Source organism: Triturus cristatus, chromosome 8 (genome assembly GCF_964204655.1).
Source record: "Triturus cristatus chromosome 8, aTriCri1.1, whole genome shotgun sequence".
NCBI lineage: Eukaryota > Metazoa > Chordata > Amphibia > Caudata > Salamandridae > Triturus > Triturus cristatus.
In genome coordinates this window covers 852,971,349-852,985,195 of record NC_140591.1, presented here as the reverse complement: position 1 = coordinate 852,985,195, position 13,847 = coordinate 852,971,349, and the positions used below count along the sequence as shown (strand labels likewise).

General features: G+C 46.9%; 1 protein-coding gene across 7 annotated transcripts in view; it reads right to left on the bottom strand.

Moving 5' to 3' along the window:
- The window catches only part of ST3GAL6 (ST3 beta-galactoside alpha-2,3-sialyltransferase 6), a 722,381-nt gene that overhangs the window by 75,123 nt on the left and 633,411 nt on the right, over nucleotides 1-13,847 (bottom strand). For all 7 annotated transcript variants that reach the window (XM_085622352.1, XM_085622351.1, XM_085622348.1 and 4 more), the window contains one exon: nucleotides 7,327-7,513. In XM_085622352.1, coding sequence (XP_085478478.1) covers nucleotides 7,327-7,513 — 187 coding nt within the window. The remainder of the gene's footprint in view (nucleotides 1-7,326; nucleotides 7,514-13,847) is intronic.

The following is a 13,847-nucleotide window of genomic DNA, read 5'->3' as shown; positions in this document are numbered from 1 at the left end:
TGTCCAGATTTGGGAACTGTGCTACTGACTGGGGGGCCTTTGATCTATTGGAGGGGATGGGGGGGGGGACGGGTTGAGACTGATGTCATGGAACGTCAATGGGTTGGGGGACCGTATCAAACGGGGTGTAGTACTGCAGTATTTGCGTCGTCTGACTCCTGATGTGGTGTTTATCCAGGAGACGCATCTGGTTGGTAATGTTTGTCATGCAATGAACAGGGGGGGATACCGCCTCGTGGCCCATTCTGGTTACACAACTGGTTCCAGGGGGGTGGGCATTCTCCTGCGATCCTCACTTCCGTTGGATATCACTAGGGTAGTCTCGGATGACAGAGGGCGCTATGTGTGTCTGACTGGGAGGTGGGAGGGGCGGCCCCTTTCCCTGGTCTCAGTTTACGTCCCCCCGGGCCTCCAGAACTCCACCTTCGCGGACCTGGGTCGAATGCTGCTTGAACTTCCGGAGAGTCTTTTGCTTATGGGCGGGGACTTTAATTCGGTGGTTTCGGGTGACCTGGATCGTCACCCACCCAGGGCCCTCCCCGCTGCCCAGGCATGGCTTGGTGGACTGTTGGAGACCTTCGGCCTGGTAGATAGTTGGAGATTAATGCATCCGACCCAATGTCAGTACACCTTTCACTCTGGGGCGCATGGGAGTCTTTCTAGGTTAGACTATTTCCTTATGCCCGCGGCGCAGACTGGTCGGATTCGAGAGGTTAGGCACCTGGCGCGGGGTATCTCCGACCATTCCCCGTTGTGGCTGCTCTTTGACACCGAGGCGCGGTCTGCAGGGCGGATCGCTCCCATTAACCCGTGGTACCTGCGAGACCCTACGACTCGCGACAGCCTGGTTAAGGCTATGGACCAATACTTCCTTGAAAACGAGGGGTCGGTGTCGTCCGCAATGTCCCTGTGGGAAGCCTTTAAAACCGTAATCCGCGGACACGCCCTCTCCCAGATAGTGGTGGCTAAGAAGCTCAAGAGTGAGGCAGTGGTGAAGCTGGAGACTGACATCTCGGGGCTGGAGTCGGCCTTGGAGACTGGTGTCACTCCGGACGGGCTACATGCCCTCAGCCTGAAACAGTTTGAATACAGGTCTCTTGTCACTGACGCTGCCAAAACGATGTATAGGGAGCAGCAGGGTCGATTGTATGATGCCGGAGACAAGGCGGGAAAGTTGATTGCGTGGCTGGATAAGAAGGAGAGAGTTAATCGTGTGGTCCCGGAGCTGCGTGTCTCGGATGGAGTGTGTGTGACTGAGCCTGGTGAGATTGTGGAATGTTTCGCTGACCACCTCCGGGCCGTGTACTCCCCGGTGACTGATAGGGATGAAGAAGACTCTCGCCTTCTGCTGAGGGACATTGCTTTGCCTTGCCTGTCCGTCGACGACCGTGAGCAGCTGGACGCCCCCTTGTCTGTAGATGAAATAGCAACTGCGATTCGGTCCCTTCGTTCGGGCAAGGCGATGGGTCCCAACGGTCTGCCTATAGAATTATATAAGTTGCGCCCGGATAAACTCGCGCCCTTCCTCCGTCGTATGTTTCAAGAGTCCCTTGAGGCAGGTTCCCTTCCTGACGACCAGCGTCTGGCTACGATAGTCGTGATCCCCAAGGACGGTAAGCCACGAGACCGCTGTGCCTCCTACAGGCCTATTTCACTGCTAAACGCAGAGCCTAAAATCCTGGCTAAAGTCCTTGCCAATCGTTTGTTGAGCGTCATCTGCGATCTGATTCATCCTGATCAATGCGGCTTCATCCCTCATCGTAACACCGCCCTTAACTTGCGGCGTCTTCACGGCGCCCTCGCCAGGGCGGAGTACCTCTCCGAACCAGCCGTGCTGGTTTCTTTAGACGCCACGATGGCCTTTGACACCATCGAGTGGCCATTCCTCTGGGCTGTCTTGACCAAATTCGGCTTTGGGGAAGGATTTCTTGGCTGGGTGAAGCTTCTTTACACGGGACCCATGGCTCAGGTGGTGGTTAATGGGCGGGTCTCTCGGCCCTTCGCTCTCGGTAGGGGTACGAGGCAGGGGTGCCCGTTGTCCCCTCTGCTCTTTGCTCTTGCCCTGGAGCCGCTCGCTGCTTGGCTCCGCTGGGAGCCCTCGATCAGAGGGATCCGGTGGGCCCCGGGCTTCGAGGATCGGGTCTCGTTGTATGCGGACGATATTCTCCTGTATCTCACCTCGCCGCGGCGGTCGCTTAATGTTCTCTTTGATGTTCTGACTTCCTTTGGGAGAAATTCGGGTCTAACGATCAACTGGTCTAAATCCTGTGTCTATCCTATCTCCGGTGACCCTCCTCTCTTGCCGCCTCGGCTTCCGATCCAATTATCTCTGTCCGGCTTCAAATACCTGGGGATATACGTCTCGTTGAACCCGGTGGCTCGCTATGAGCAGAATCTCCTGCTTCCACTTCGGCGTTTGAGGGAAGACACGGCTTGGTGGTGTAAGCTGCCCTTGTCCCCGCTGGGTCGGGCAGCACTGTTTAAAATGCTGTCCCTTCCCAGATTCCTCTATGCACTTCAGAACTCCTTCGATGTCATTCCTGTGTCCTACTTTCGGGAGGTGGAGAGCCTGCAGAGGAGACTGGTGTGGGACGGACGGGCGCGTATCGCTCTGGCAAAGCTTACTCTCCCCTGGTACGACGGGGGCATCGCGCTTCCCGACATTCGCAGGTATTATTGGGCCTCACAGTTATCGGCCATTAACCATGCCACGTATGCGCCCGGCTTGAATCCGGCGTATGGGATGGATAAATTCCTGCTTCCCGGCGGGAACTATAACAGGGCACTTTACTCCAGATCGGCTGGACGGACCCTTACGGGCCCTACTAAGATTGCGGTAGGGATCTGGAAGGCGGCCAATGTAGCCATGGGCTGGAGTGGGCGATTAACGTGTGCTACTCCTCTGTTTGCCTCCGATCGACTGGGAAGCCTCTGGACAACGAAGGGGTTTGACCGTTGGGACACGATTGGTATTAGTAGAGTGGGAGACCTATGGATTAAGGGGGCGGTTAAAACATTCGCGGCGCTCCAGAGCGAATACGAACTTACGGGAAGGGAGTTCTTTCGCTACGCCCAGGTTCGGCATGCCCTGCTCTCGGTTTTTGGAGAGGGGACCAAGATCCCGGATTCTTCGCCTCTCGAGGACCGCATACTCGATGGTCATGTCCCCGACAGTACTATCTCTTTAATTTATAAAAAACTTATCAATAATCGGGCTGACCTCTTGGTGCGCCTTCGGGAGGCGTGGACAGGGGATGGGGTGGAACTGGACGACGAGGACTGGCAGTCCGCACTGTCGTCCCCCAAGGAAGTGGCCATTCCAGCCCGTCTCCGCCTGGTCCAGCTAAAGATTCTCCACCGGGTGTATGTGACGGGTCCCCGTTTGGTCTCGATGGGATTTTCTGAAGACGGGCTCTGTAAGCGGGGATGTGGGCTCAGTGCCACCTTTCTCCATATCCTCTGGGAGTGCCGCGAGGTGGCGGAATACTGGCGCTGGGTTCATGTGGTCATGGGCCGGGTCACCGGGGTGGCGCTTCTGCCGGAGGTGCGTCGCTGTGTCCTGAATGTGTGGGAGCCCAATGATTATAACGCGGCTCAGACTCGGTGGGCGGCCCTGGGGAACATGATTGCCAAGAGAGATATAGCGCAGCTTTGGGGTTCCCAGCGGCCTCCCACCGTGTCCGTATGGAAGGAGAATATGGACTGGTGCATGTTCAGGGAGAAGACTGTGTATGTGGCTCGTGGTAAACCGGGGGCATGGGGTAGAATCTGGGGGCAATGGAACGCGTATTGTGGGGGTATCTGTATCACGCTTTCGAGCTCTGGAGCCTCCTTGATGAAGAAAAACCTGGAATCTGCTTTATCACCGAGACTTGGCTCCATGACCTCTCGTCAGCGTGCGTAGCTTTAGCGTTCCCCCAACAATATCATTTGACACGGCTCGACAGAGTGTCGGGAAGAGGTGGCGGCATTGCAATAGCAGCAACAGCCCCGATCACAATTCGAATATTAGATTCACTTTCCTCCACACAACTGGAGATCCTAATCTTTTCCTTAGACATGTCGGGCTCAGAATCATGGAACGGGGCATTGATTTATAGACCTCCAGGCTCGAAGTCACACTTTGTCAATCAACTGCTAGAACTTATTGCACCTCATGTACTTGCGGCAGACAACTTCATCTTACTTGGCGACTTTAACTATCATGCCGAACAGTCACTCGACCCTGATACAGGCCATCTCATTGGGGCAATGCTAACACTAGGTTTGACTCAGAGGGTGGTTGGACCAACCCACTCTGCGGGCCACACCTTAGATCTAATATTTACTAATTCCCCTAAATTAACTATCAATTCTCCTCGCCCGACAATATGGACCGATCACTTCATTCTTGACTTCAGTATGCCCTTAACCATGCCTATCAATGATAGCTCAAAGATAAACACCTGGATTCGGCCTTGGCGTAAACTTTCAATCGACACCTTTTCATCTCACTTTGGGCCTTTCTCACAAGGAGTAAAGGTGGATGCAGTTGATTCCGCTGTTAGTAACCTAGAACTATCTATCACACAGACCCTTGATAAAGTTCTCCCTCTTACAAGGGTCCAAGTAAAAAGTAATGCTTCACCATGGTTTACTGAGGAATTAAAAATTGACAAGCAAAAATGTCGGGCCGCTGAACGTCAGTGGAGGAAATTAAAGACTGATGAGCACCGCAGAAATTATATAAATTTTCACTCAATTTATATGAACAAGATTAAATCCGCAAAAAGGGCTTATCTCACTCAGCGTATCAACAAAGCGGCTCACTCTAGTAAAGAGCTACACAAGATACTGAAGGAATTTACCGCCCCTCAGGTTGAGCGATCTTCTTTTGTACCTACCCAAGACTGGGTCGACTCCATTGCCTTGTTTTTTGATAACAAGATCAAAACTATCTATGCCTCATTTCTTTCTCGGACAGCCGTTCATGTCTGCCATACCACCAATATGAGTCAAACTAGTCCCTCGCCTCAACAGAATAACATTCCTTTATTAACGGAGTTTGATCCCATAACAAGCATCGAAGTCAGGGAGAGCCTAGTAAGGGTTAAGTCTGGCTCCCCCGCCGATCCCTTTCCTCCCCGCTCCTGTGCCAAAATTTTACCTCTATTTGTGGATACCTTAACCGTTGTTTTCAACCAGTCTCTTAATCAAGCCACATTCCCCCGAAGATGGAAACAGGCACAGGTGAAGCCCATTCTTAAAAAACCCTCGGCTGACCCTAGCCTGCCAGCCAACTATCGTCCTATTTCTTTGCTCCCCTACTTTGGGAAGGTCCTGGAGCTCTTAGTTAATAAACGTCTCACGACCTATCTAGAGACCCACAGGCTCCTCGATCCCTCCCAATCAGGCTTCCGTGCGGCTCATAGCACGGAGACCACACTTATTGAGGTAGTGGACAATATCAGACTGGCCCTGGATCGCCGAGAGTCGGCAATCCTGGTCCTTTTGGACCTGTCGGCAGCATTCGACACAATCTCCCACAGTATTCTCAAACATCGTTTGTGGGAGATTGGTGTCAGAGGGAGGGCCCTGGACTGGTTTGCAAGCTATCTGGCGGATCGCTTTACTAAGGTTTCTGTGGACGGGATTACCTCCCGTTCCTACCCAGTAACGGTCGGGGTCCCGCAGGGCTCGATCCTCAGCCCAATGCTGTTTAATGTTTACCTAGCCCCGTTGGCCGACATCATCAGGTCTTATGGTTTTGACACCCTATCATATGCCGATGATACTCAGCTGTTAGTGACTTGTGATCCTGACCAGTCTGATGTCCAAACACGTTTCAAGAGCTGTTTAATTAAGATCAATGACTGGATGCATTTAAACAGGCTTCAGCTTAACGGTGGGAAGACCGAGGTAATCCTATTCGGGAAGGCTGAAAAGTTCTGGACCTGTGACTGGTGGCCTCCAGAGCTGGGTACCTGCCCTACGCCCAAGCTCGCAGTGCGTAACCTGGGTATTACAATTGATAATTCTTTATCTCTGAAAACCCACGTAAATCAAGTGCTGGGGACCTGTTTTGGCATCATGCGTCTGCTACGCAAGATTTTTAAATGGCTACCCATAGAGGCCAGGAAACCTCTGGTCCAGGGTCTAATCATCAGTCGTTTAGATTATGGCAATGCCTTATTTACAGCACTCAACCAGGATCAACTCTGCAAACTACAGATTCTCCAGAACACGGCCGCGAGGCTTGTTCTGGACCTCCCTCCACGCACTCCCTCTGCTCCCATTTTGAATACCCTACATTGGTTGTCAATTCGCCAAAGAGGGCGCTTTAAAATCCTATGCCTTACGCATAAGCTGATGCAAGGCACCGGCCCTCTATACTTGGCAAAAAAACTTCAAAGGTACGTCCCAGGACGCTCGCTGCGGTCCAGCGCTAGACCTCTACTTGTCCAACCCCGTGTCCGGACTGCCCGCAATGGAGGTCGCTCTTTTTCATACCAGGCTCCCACGCTATGGAATAGACTTCCTTTGGATTTACTTTCCATAACCGACCATCTACTTTTTCGCAGAAAGCTGAAAACCTGGCTCTTTTCCCAACAAGCTTAGGCACATCAATATAACGTCACTGTCCAGTCTCTTTGTCTTGGTTGCGAGCGCCCTGCGACCTTTGGTGATTTGTGCGCTATATAAAAATCTTTGACATTGACATTTGACATTGACATTGACTGTGTATGTGGCTCGTGGTAAACCGGGGGCATGGGGTAGAATCTGGGGGCAATGGAACGCGTATTGTGGGGGTATCTGTACTCCCCCCCCCTAGTGGACACCGATATTGCTTTGTCCCCCTGACCCTTGATGGTTCCTTGCGACTTTTGGAACAACCGAATATAGACGTTCCTCTCCCGTGACCCCCCCCCGACCTATCAGTACTCCTCCCTCTTGATAGCTATTTGAAGGTCTGAAGTAGAGTCCCCCGGATGTAGCCTTACCCACACTTTTTGCCCTTATGCCTCGCCTTTTGTTTTTATTTGTTATTTATGTTAATCCTATGTATCCTGCTTCCCTAGGACTATCCGGAGCCATGTACGGGGCTGGGCCCCGGGAGCCGACTATTGCCTTAACAACTGTATGATCCTTTCTGAATCTAGCGGCCGGCCCTGGTGGTTGTAGGCCCATGCTTGTAATTGATTTATTGTTCAATAAAATTTAAAAAAAAAAAAAAAAAAAAAAAATTTTAACAATATACAGCTTCAGTTTAGCAGAGTACAAGACAGATCATACATAACATTACAAAGATGTCCCTACATGTGAACTGGGTTATTTGGCTGCACTTACCGCTCTTTTATTCAGTAATAACTCAGACAGCCACTTTACGTCATGTGGCTTGAAAGCAAGAAGTACAATGGTTGAGTTTGGATCATAATGAAGCGGATTGGACATTACGGACTCTGGATAACAAAACCGGAAAGTAGTTTTTCTCCCGACATCCTCTTCATACCCTACAACTGGGGCATCATTCATTCTGTGGGATCAAATGGTTAATTAAAATGGGGTACCTTAGGAAATTATGTGAACACAGCAAAGATAACAGTTCCGTTGACGCAACTCACTTTTATTTAAATTCATGGAAAGGTGGAAAAAAAAAAAAGGTTGGGGAAGAATGAAGAGCAACTGCATTGCATCCTAACGTTATGCACTGTGGTATAAGGACCAAACAACTGAAACCATAACAGTACATGGAAATTCATTTTTTTTTTAAACTTTACAATATTCTATCATATGTGGGCGGTATTCATTTTCATCAGAATAGGAACCTGCCTCATACTCTTGGCAAGAGATTACTAAGATGATGAAACACTGATAAATTAATTTAATTGGATATAATAATTTTTGCTTTAGTTATTTAAAACACAAGAAAACATTTACCATACAATGAATACACTTATAACAGGATACCTGATTTAAAAAACAATGTTCAACAACAAAACATTTAACAGCAGTTGACTAAAATTATTATGCCATCTACAAACGTAATTTGCAGCTAAAACATAGCCGATACATATGCCAATGAAAGATTGCATGTCAGCGTGTGAGAGAAACCCTTGCACTATTTGTGCCAGTAAATGCACCCTAACTCTGTGGTGCAATAGTGTGTTTTTGTGCAAGAAGGACGCATTTGAATTGTTGACTTAAACACGAGAATGACAAAGAATGCAAAACAAATCAGAATAAATTATCTATGGATTTCACCTGAAACAGCAAGCCCGGGTGTGCTCCACCAAATCCACTGTGTCAATTGTCTGGTAAGAGGCTCTTTGTAATGGTGAGGCGGTGCCAGTGTAACTATATTGTACTGCTGTATATAATGTCTATTTTTGTACTTTCATGATGATATATTGATTCAGTCATATGAAAATATATTTTTGCTAAAAACAATACGCTTGTATTACCATACGTGAGTGATTTGCGATGGTAAAAAGAGGGGGATATGTTTTTGACCTATTAATTACTGAGTGGTGTATTAATAATTCCTCCAGGAACATTTTTGCTTGTAGACTATAGTACCAAGTTCCCTGGAGAAGATTGGGTCGCCCTATTGTATAACTACTAGGGGGCCTGCAGCACTGATTGTGCCACCCACAGAAGTTGCCTTTCAAACCTGTTTCAGGTCTGCCACTGCAGGGCCTGTGTGGGCAGTTTACTGCCAACTCTACTTAGCATTTAAAACCGCTTGCTACGCCTCAAACTCCCCTTTTATTACACAAAGTCAAAGTCAAAAATGTGCTTTTTTCGGTTAGAATTTAAAACCATCAAAGCACAGTACAATAATTCATAGTACGGGCAGATACAAGAAATTCACAAAAAATATAAAATAATACATTGGCACCAAACACAATAAAAATATGTCAATTTAAATGAATCTAATTAATTATGAATCCGTAAAACCATTTCTGTTTCAACATTCCATGTGCAGTCATTAAAAAACAATACTCCTAGGACCTGGGGTACACACGTCACCTGTAAGGTAGTCCCTAGGTAGCGCTAAGGGCAGGGTGCTGTTCAAGTAAAATATAGGACATGTACCTTTATGTTTTATGTGTCCTGGTAGTGACAAATAGCGCATTTCATGTTTCACTAGTGTAAGGCCTACACCTTTCACAGGTTAGCATTTAGAAATTCCTTAATACAGTTTAAGCTACAATTCCTGATCAGAGAAGAATAGTTTTTTCATTTTTCATTTGTTTGGAATGGTAATGACAAATCCTCCTTACTGGTAAAGTTGGATTTGGCATTACTATTTTAGAAATGTCACTTTTAGAAAGTGGACATTTCTCTGTGCTTATACCTCTGTGTGCTTTGTGGCCGCTCTCCAATACACCTCTGAGCTGGGTGACAGATGTAGTTTGTGCATTCCCTCTATACAGCCACAACATAGGAAGGATACAGGACTCGAAATATCTACGCACCCACTCGCTTAGGCGAGTCATATTTTATCAGTTCGAACTATTTTTATTTTTTAGCACCTACTCATCCCTTCTGGTGAGTGAACCCAAGCTGGAAGGGACAGGTGTTCTGTTTATTCAGAAAGTGAATGAGCAATAAAGACACCTATAAATTTTGTTTTTATCTTGACGCATCTGCTGCCTGTTCAAGAACAGAGGTCAAATGTCAGTATGTCTTTTTACTAATTGTTTCTTATCTTATCTTGGAAAAGGGTGTTTACTTTTCATTATCTTATTACAGGTAGAGGTCTTTTTCAAGTGAGCTGTCTGACACTCTTTGTGAAACAAAAGGCTGTAAAGTGTCAGTAGTTTTTCTAACAACATTTAAACAGCTTGTAATTGAATAGTACAAGTATTTCAAAATATATCAGGAATTATTGAAGAACATTTTTTTTTGTAATTCTGTAGTGTGATGCAACAATTTAAATAGGAGCAACAATATCAGAACACTATTTGGTGTTCCTCAGATGCAAATATTAGCAGAAACGTGATTTCCAAACATTATACACAATATTGTTTTATCAGCAAAACCACATCAGTGGGAAATGTTGTGGCCATTTCAATAGAAAATCTGCTGATTGCAAATAAGTGTGGTAACACTTCATGCCTCAGGTATGTATTTAGAAAAGTGATGTTATTTGATGAACATTGCAGCACCCACCCTGATGACAATCCGGTTAATTAACTAAGAGGCAAGGCAGCGGTCAGGTGTATCCTATGTGTGGCTAGATTTGTATTATATATGGAGCAAATGTTTAGTCTATTAAATGAAACAATAGTGTTTTTTGTACAGCAGACATGCTGAGCTCATGTATTTGACAATGGTCTGTAGCGGCTCAGTGAATTAAAATATTTCCCAAGGATCACATATATTGAAGCCAGAGTATGGGACAAGAGCATTAGAATTAAGTGGAGTAAAATTAAGTGAATAGACCTGCAGGTCTAGTAACATTTTTATGATTATTTGAATCCTGAGATAGGTGTGTCGGAGTACTCATCTACATAGATGGCTGGCCCAGCTGCCTGCAGAGGAGAGAAGAGCGGAGGCTGACAAAGCCCTCGCTGAGGAGAGGATGGCTGAGGCTTAAAGGGCCATAGCCAGCGATAACCTAGCCGCGGAGGCTGAGAAAGCCATGAAAGAGACAAAGGGCTTGTGGGCTCATAAACCTAGTCTCAAGGAACTGGACACAGTCCACATACCCAGAGACTTGGTACCTAGCTTTAAGGAGGGTGGGGTGACATTCACCAGTGGTTTCAGGTATATGAGACAGCTCTAGAGGTGTATAGGATCCATGAGAAGGATTGGGGAGTTGGCATATGGAGTTGAATTCCTGGTGGTGGGAAGGACGCCCTACTGCCCCTCGAAGAGGGGGACAGGTTGAGGTATACGCCCATGAAGGAGGCCCTGGTTAAGAAGTATGAATTCAACCCAGAACAGTGTAGTTTGAGGTTCATGGGCAGTCAAACTGTCTCACCAGTCCTGGGATGATTTTGTGGAGTACTTTAACTGAGCACTGGATGGTTGGGTGAAGGGTAGCATGGTAAACACTTTTGAAGAGAGGAACAAGTTGACAGACAGAGCACATGTCCAGTTATTGTTTTCCAGGGCTAGGCCAACACCTGGTTGAGTTTAAGTTCTCTAACCCCAGGGAACTTGCAAAGGATGCAGACCTCTGGGTGAGTGCCAGAGTGTCTGCTAAGGCATTTGGTAGTGATCCGAAGGGAATTGAGTCAGGTTCCCCCCCCCCCCCCCCCCAACCGAGGGCAGGGGAGGTTCACAGTGACCCAGACAGGTCTCATTGTAGGGGGCGGGTTAGAAGGGGTAAAGGGTCCCATGTCCCTTCTCAGAGTAGAAGGAGAGGTGGGGTGGGCAGAGACCCAGGGTGCCCTATTCTCAGCCGCAGATCTTGGATAGCTCCCAGATGGAGCACTTGCAGGGGAGCCTAGTGTACCGAGGGACCATCCACTGAAGGGAGCACTTTAGTATCAGGAGAACTTGGGGGGCAGGGTAGGACTGGGCAGCTGCCACAAGTTCTAATTTCTGACAGTATGTCAAGAATTCCGGTCATGCGAGGGGAGGAAAACGGTAACCAGCGAAAACGGACTACATCTCCCAGGATGCTTAGCGGTTGAGAGGTTATGTAAACAGGAGAGCTGTTACATAACTCAAGGAAAACACGCCCTTATGTAAACAGGAGAGCTGTTACATTACTCAAGGAAAACACGCCCTATAAAGGGAGGAACCGGGAGGTACAACGCTGTCGGATATTGTGTTTACACCGACGTACCTGCTTCGTGAAGAGCAGTGTTCCGGAGTGGTGCTCCAGTAAGGCAAGAACGGAGGTAGGTCGAGTCGTTACTCCCTGGGCCGTGTCTTGCCCCATCGTCACCTGTGAAGGACCCGGAAGCTCTACCGGTCAACCATTGAGCTTCGCTTTTTGACTCGGCTGAGTCAAAGCGCAGTGGCGCTTTTTCTGGTTGGAGTCGTAACTCCCAGCCCGACCAGAGATACAGGGACTGCCAGCTGTAACGCACACCAGGAGGTGTTTGCCGCGTTACAGACTCGGAAGTCCACAGGATCGATCGAGCGGCTGCTCTCGGTTCAGTCTTCTTGCTTTTTGATTGGGGTATCGGTGACGCATCACCAGGAGGTGACTCCGCGTCCCGGTGCAGTCTGAGGAAGAGGTTGAGCGGCTGCTCCCTTCAGGTAGAGACCCCGGCTGGGTGTTTCCCTGACTCCTCGATTCTCCCCAACACTCTTCGTGCCCCTCACAGCCTACCGATTGGCATTGTCGGCCATTTCATTTCTGCCCTCTGTTGGCATACGCCGGGATCGGCGTATATGCAGAGGACGGTTAGGACCATCCGTGCTGTGGGCTGGTAACGTACTTAGCCTGGAGGATTCCAGTGACTATAACTTTTGTTTATTCTTTGTATTATTTTTGCCTTCATTAAAATAACTAACCCTTCACAAGTGGTTGCGTCCTCATTATCGTGTCTGTTAAACGATCCTGAGACGTTCAGGGCGTTACACAGTACCAGTCCACAGAGAAAGGTACAGAAGCGCAGATGGAGAGGTAAGAGGGTGACAATCCCCAGTGGGAGGGCGGGTTGCCAGCTCTGAGATCAGAACACCCCAAGACTGATACTGGTGAGGCCACTAATGAACTGGGGGGAGGAGGTCTCCATGCTCTGTCACATGCACAAGGGTCGGGAGCCCTGCACCAGGAAGACTCTTGAGGCAGTTGGAGGCTAAATTTATACTAGACTGGACACATGTACGTCAAATGGATTGAACAATGGGGAAGAACTGTATAGCTTTTTATGATTAACTATGAATACTTATAGCTATTTATGAATATTCATGCATTATTCATATGAATGTTTTCTACTTCATTTATGGTTCTAACTAATATATCCAATTTTAGTTTATCTACTCAGGTTTGGTCCCATACGCAGAATTTTAGAAAAATAATGTTTTAAACAGGAAAAAAATAATTTAAAAAAAATATTCTTTTTCTACATTTAAAAATTTAAAATTTTGAAAACCATGGAATTTATATCTTGGCCATAGAAATATCCCTAAGACTTTTGCAAATGTGCTCTCAACTTACATATTAAACCATCTGATTTTGTCCATTATATATACTGAGATTCTGTTTTTATATGTTATTTAATAGTATGCGAGGACACCGCCTCCCTTTCTCTCAACATTTAAGTTTTCAGAAATATTTTTTGGGTTTTTTCACCTTCACTTTAAATGCACTTATTTGCACTTTAACTCCTCCATGGTTTTGGACTACCCAGCAGCAAGTTTTGGGAACTTACTAGGCATATTGAAACATATATTAAGGTGTTCTCAGTAGATTGATTATGAGTTTGTTTTGCACAAAGGAGGAATATTATTGAGTTTTATCATGATTTTTAATCAGAGTATTGTACCTGACGAAGTTGTCGGAATTATAGGAACGACCTGTAGAGCCAATAGAGACATGTAAATATAAATTGAATCAATGGATCCACTTTACATGTGATCAGGTTTATGACACTTTGTCTTTACATATCTGATAATTGTACTCAGTAAATTAGGATTATAAAATCCAATTGCCAAAGCACTCAATACATTGTACCCCAAACCTGTATTAGTACTGGTAAATACTTATTTGCACTTTGTTACCCAATGTATTTAACCCAAAACTGTTTCAAGCTGTTTTGAAACCCTGCTGCTATATTTATATAATTAATAGAAGAATTGTTAATTAATTTTAAGATCCAAATGAAATCAATCCAAAGGGAGTCTGTTTTCCATGTTCACTATATCACGTGATGTATGCATGGTGAAGGTGCTTAAAA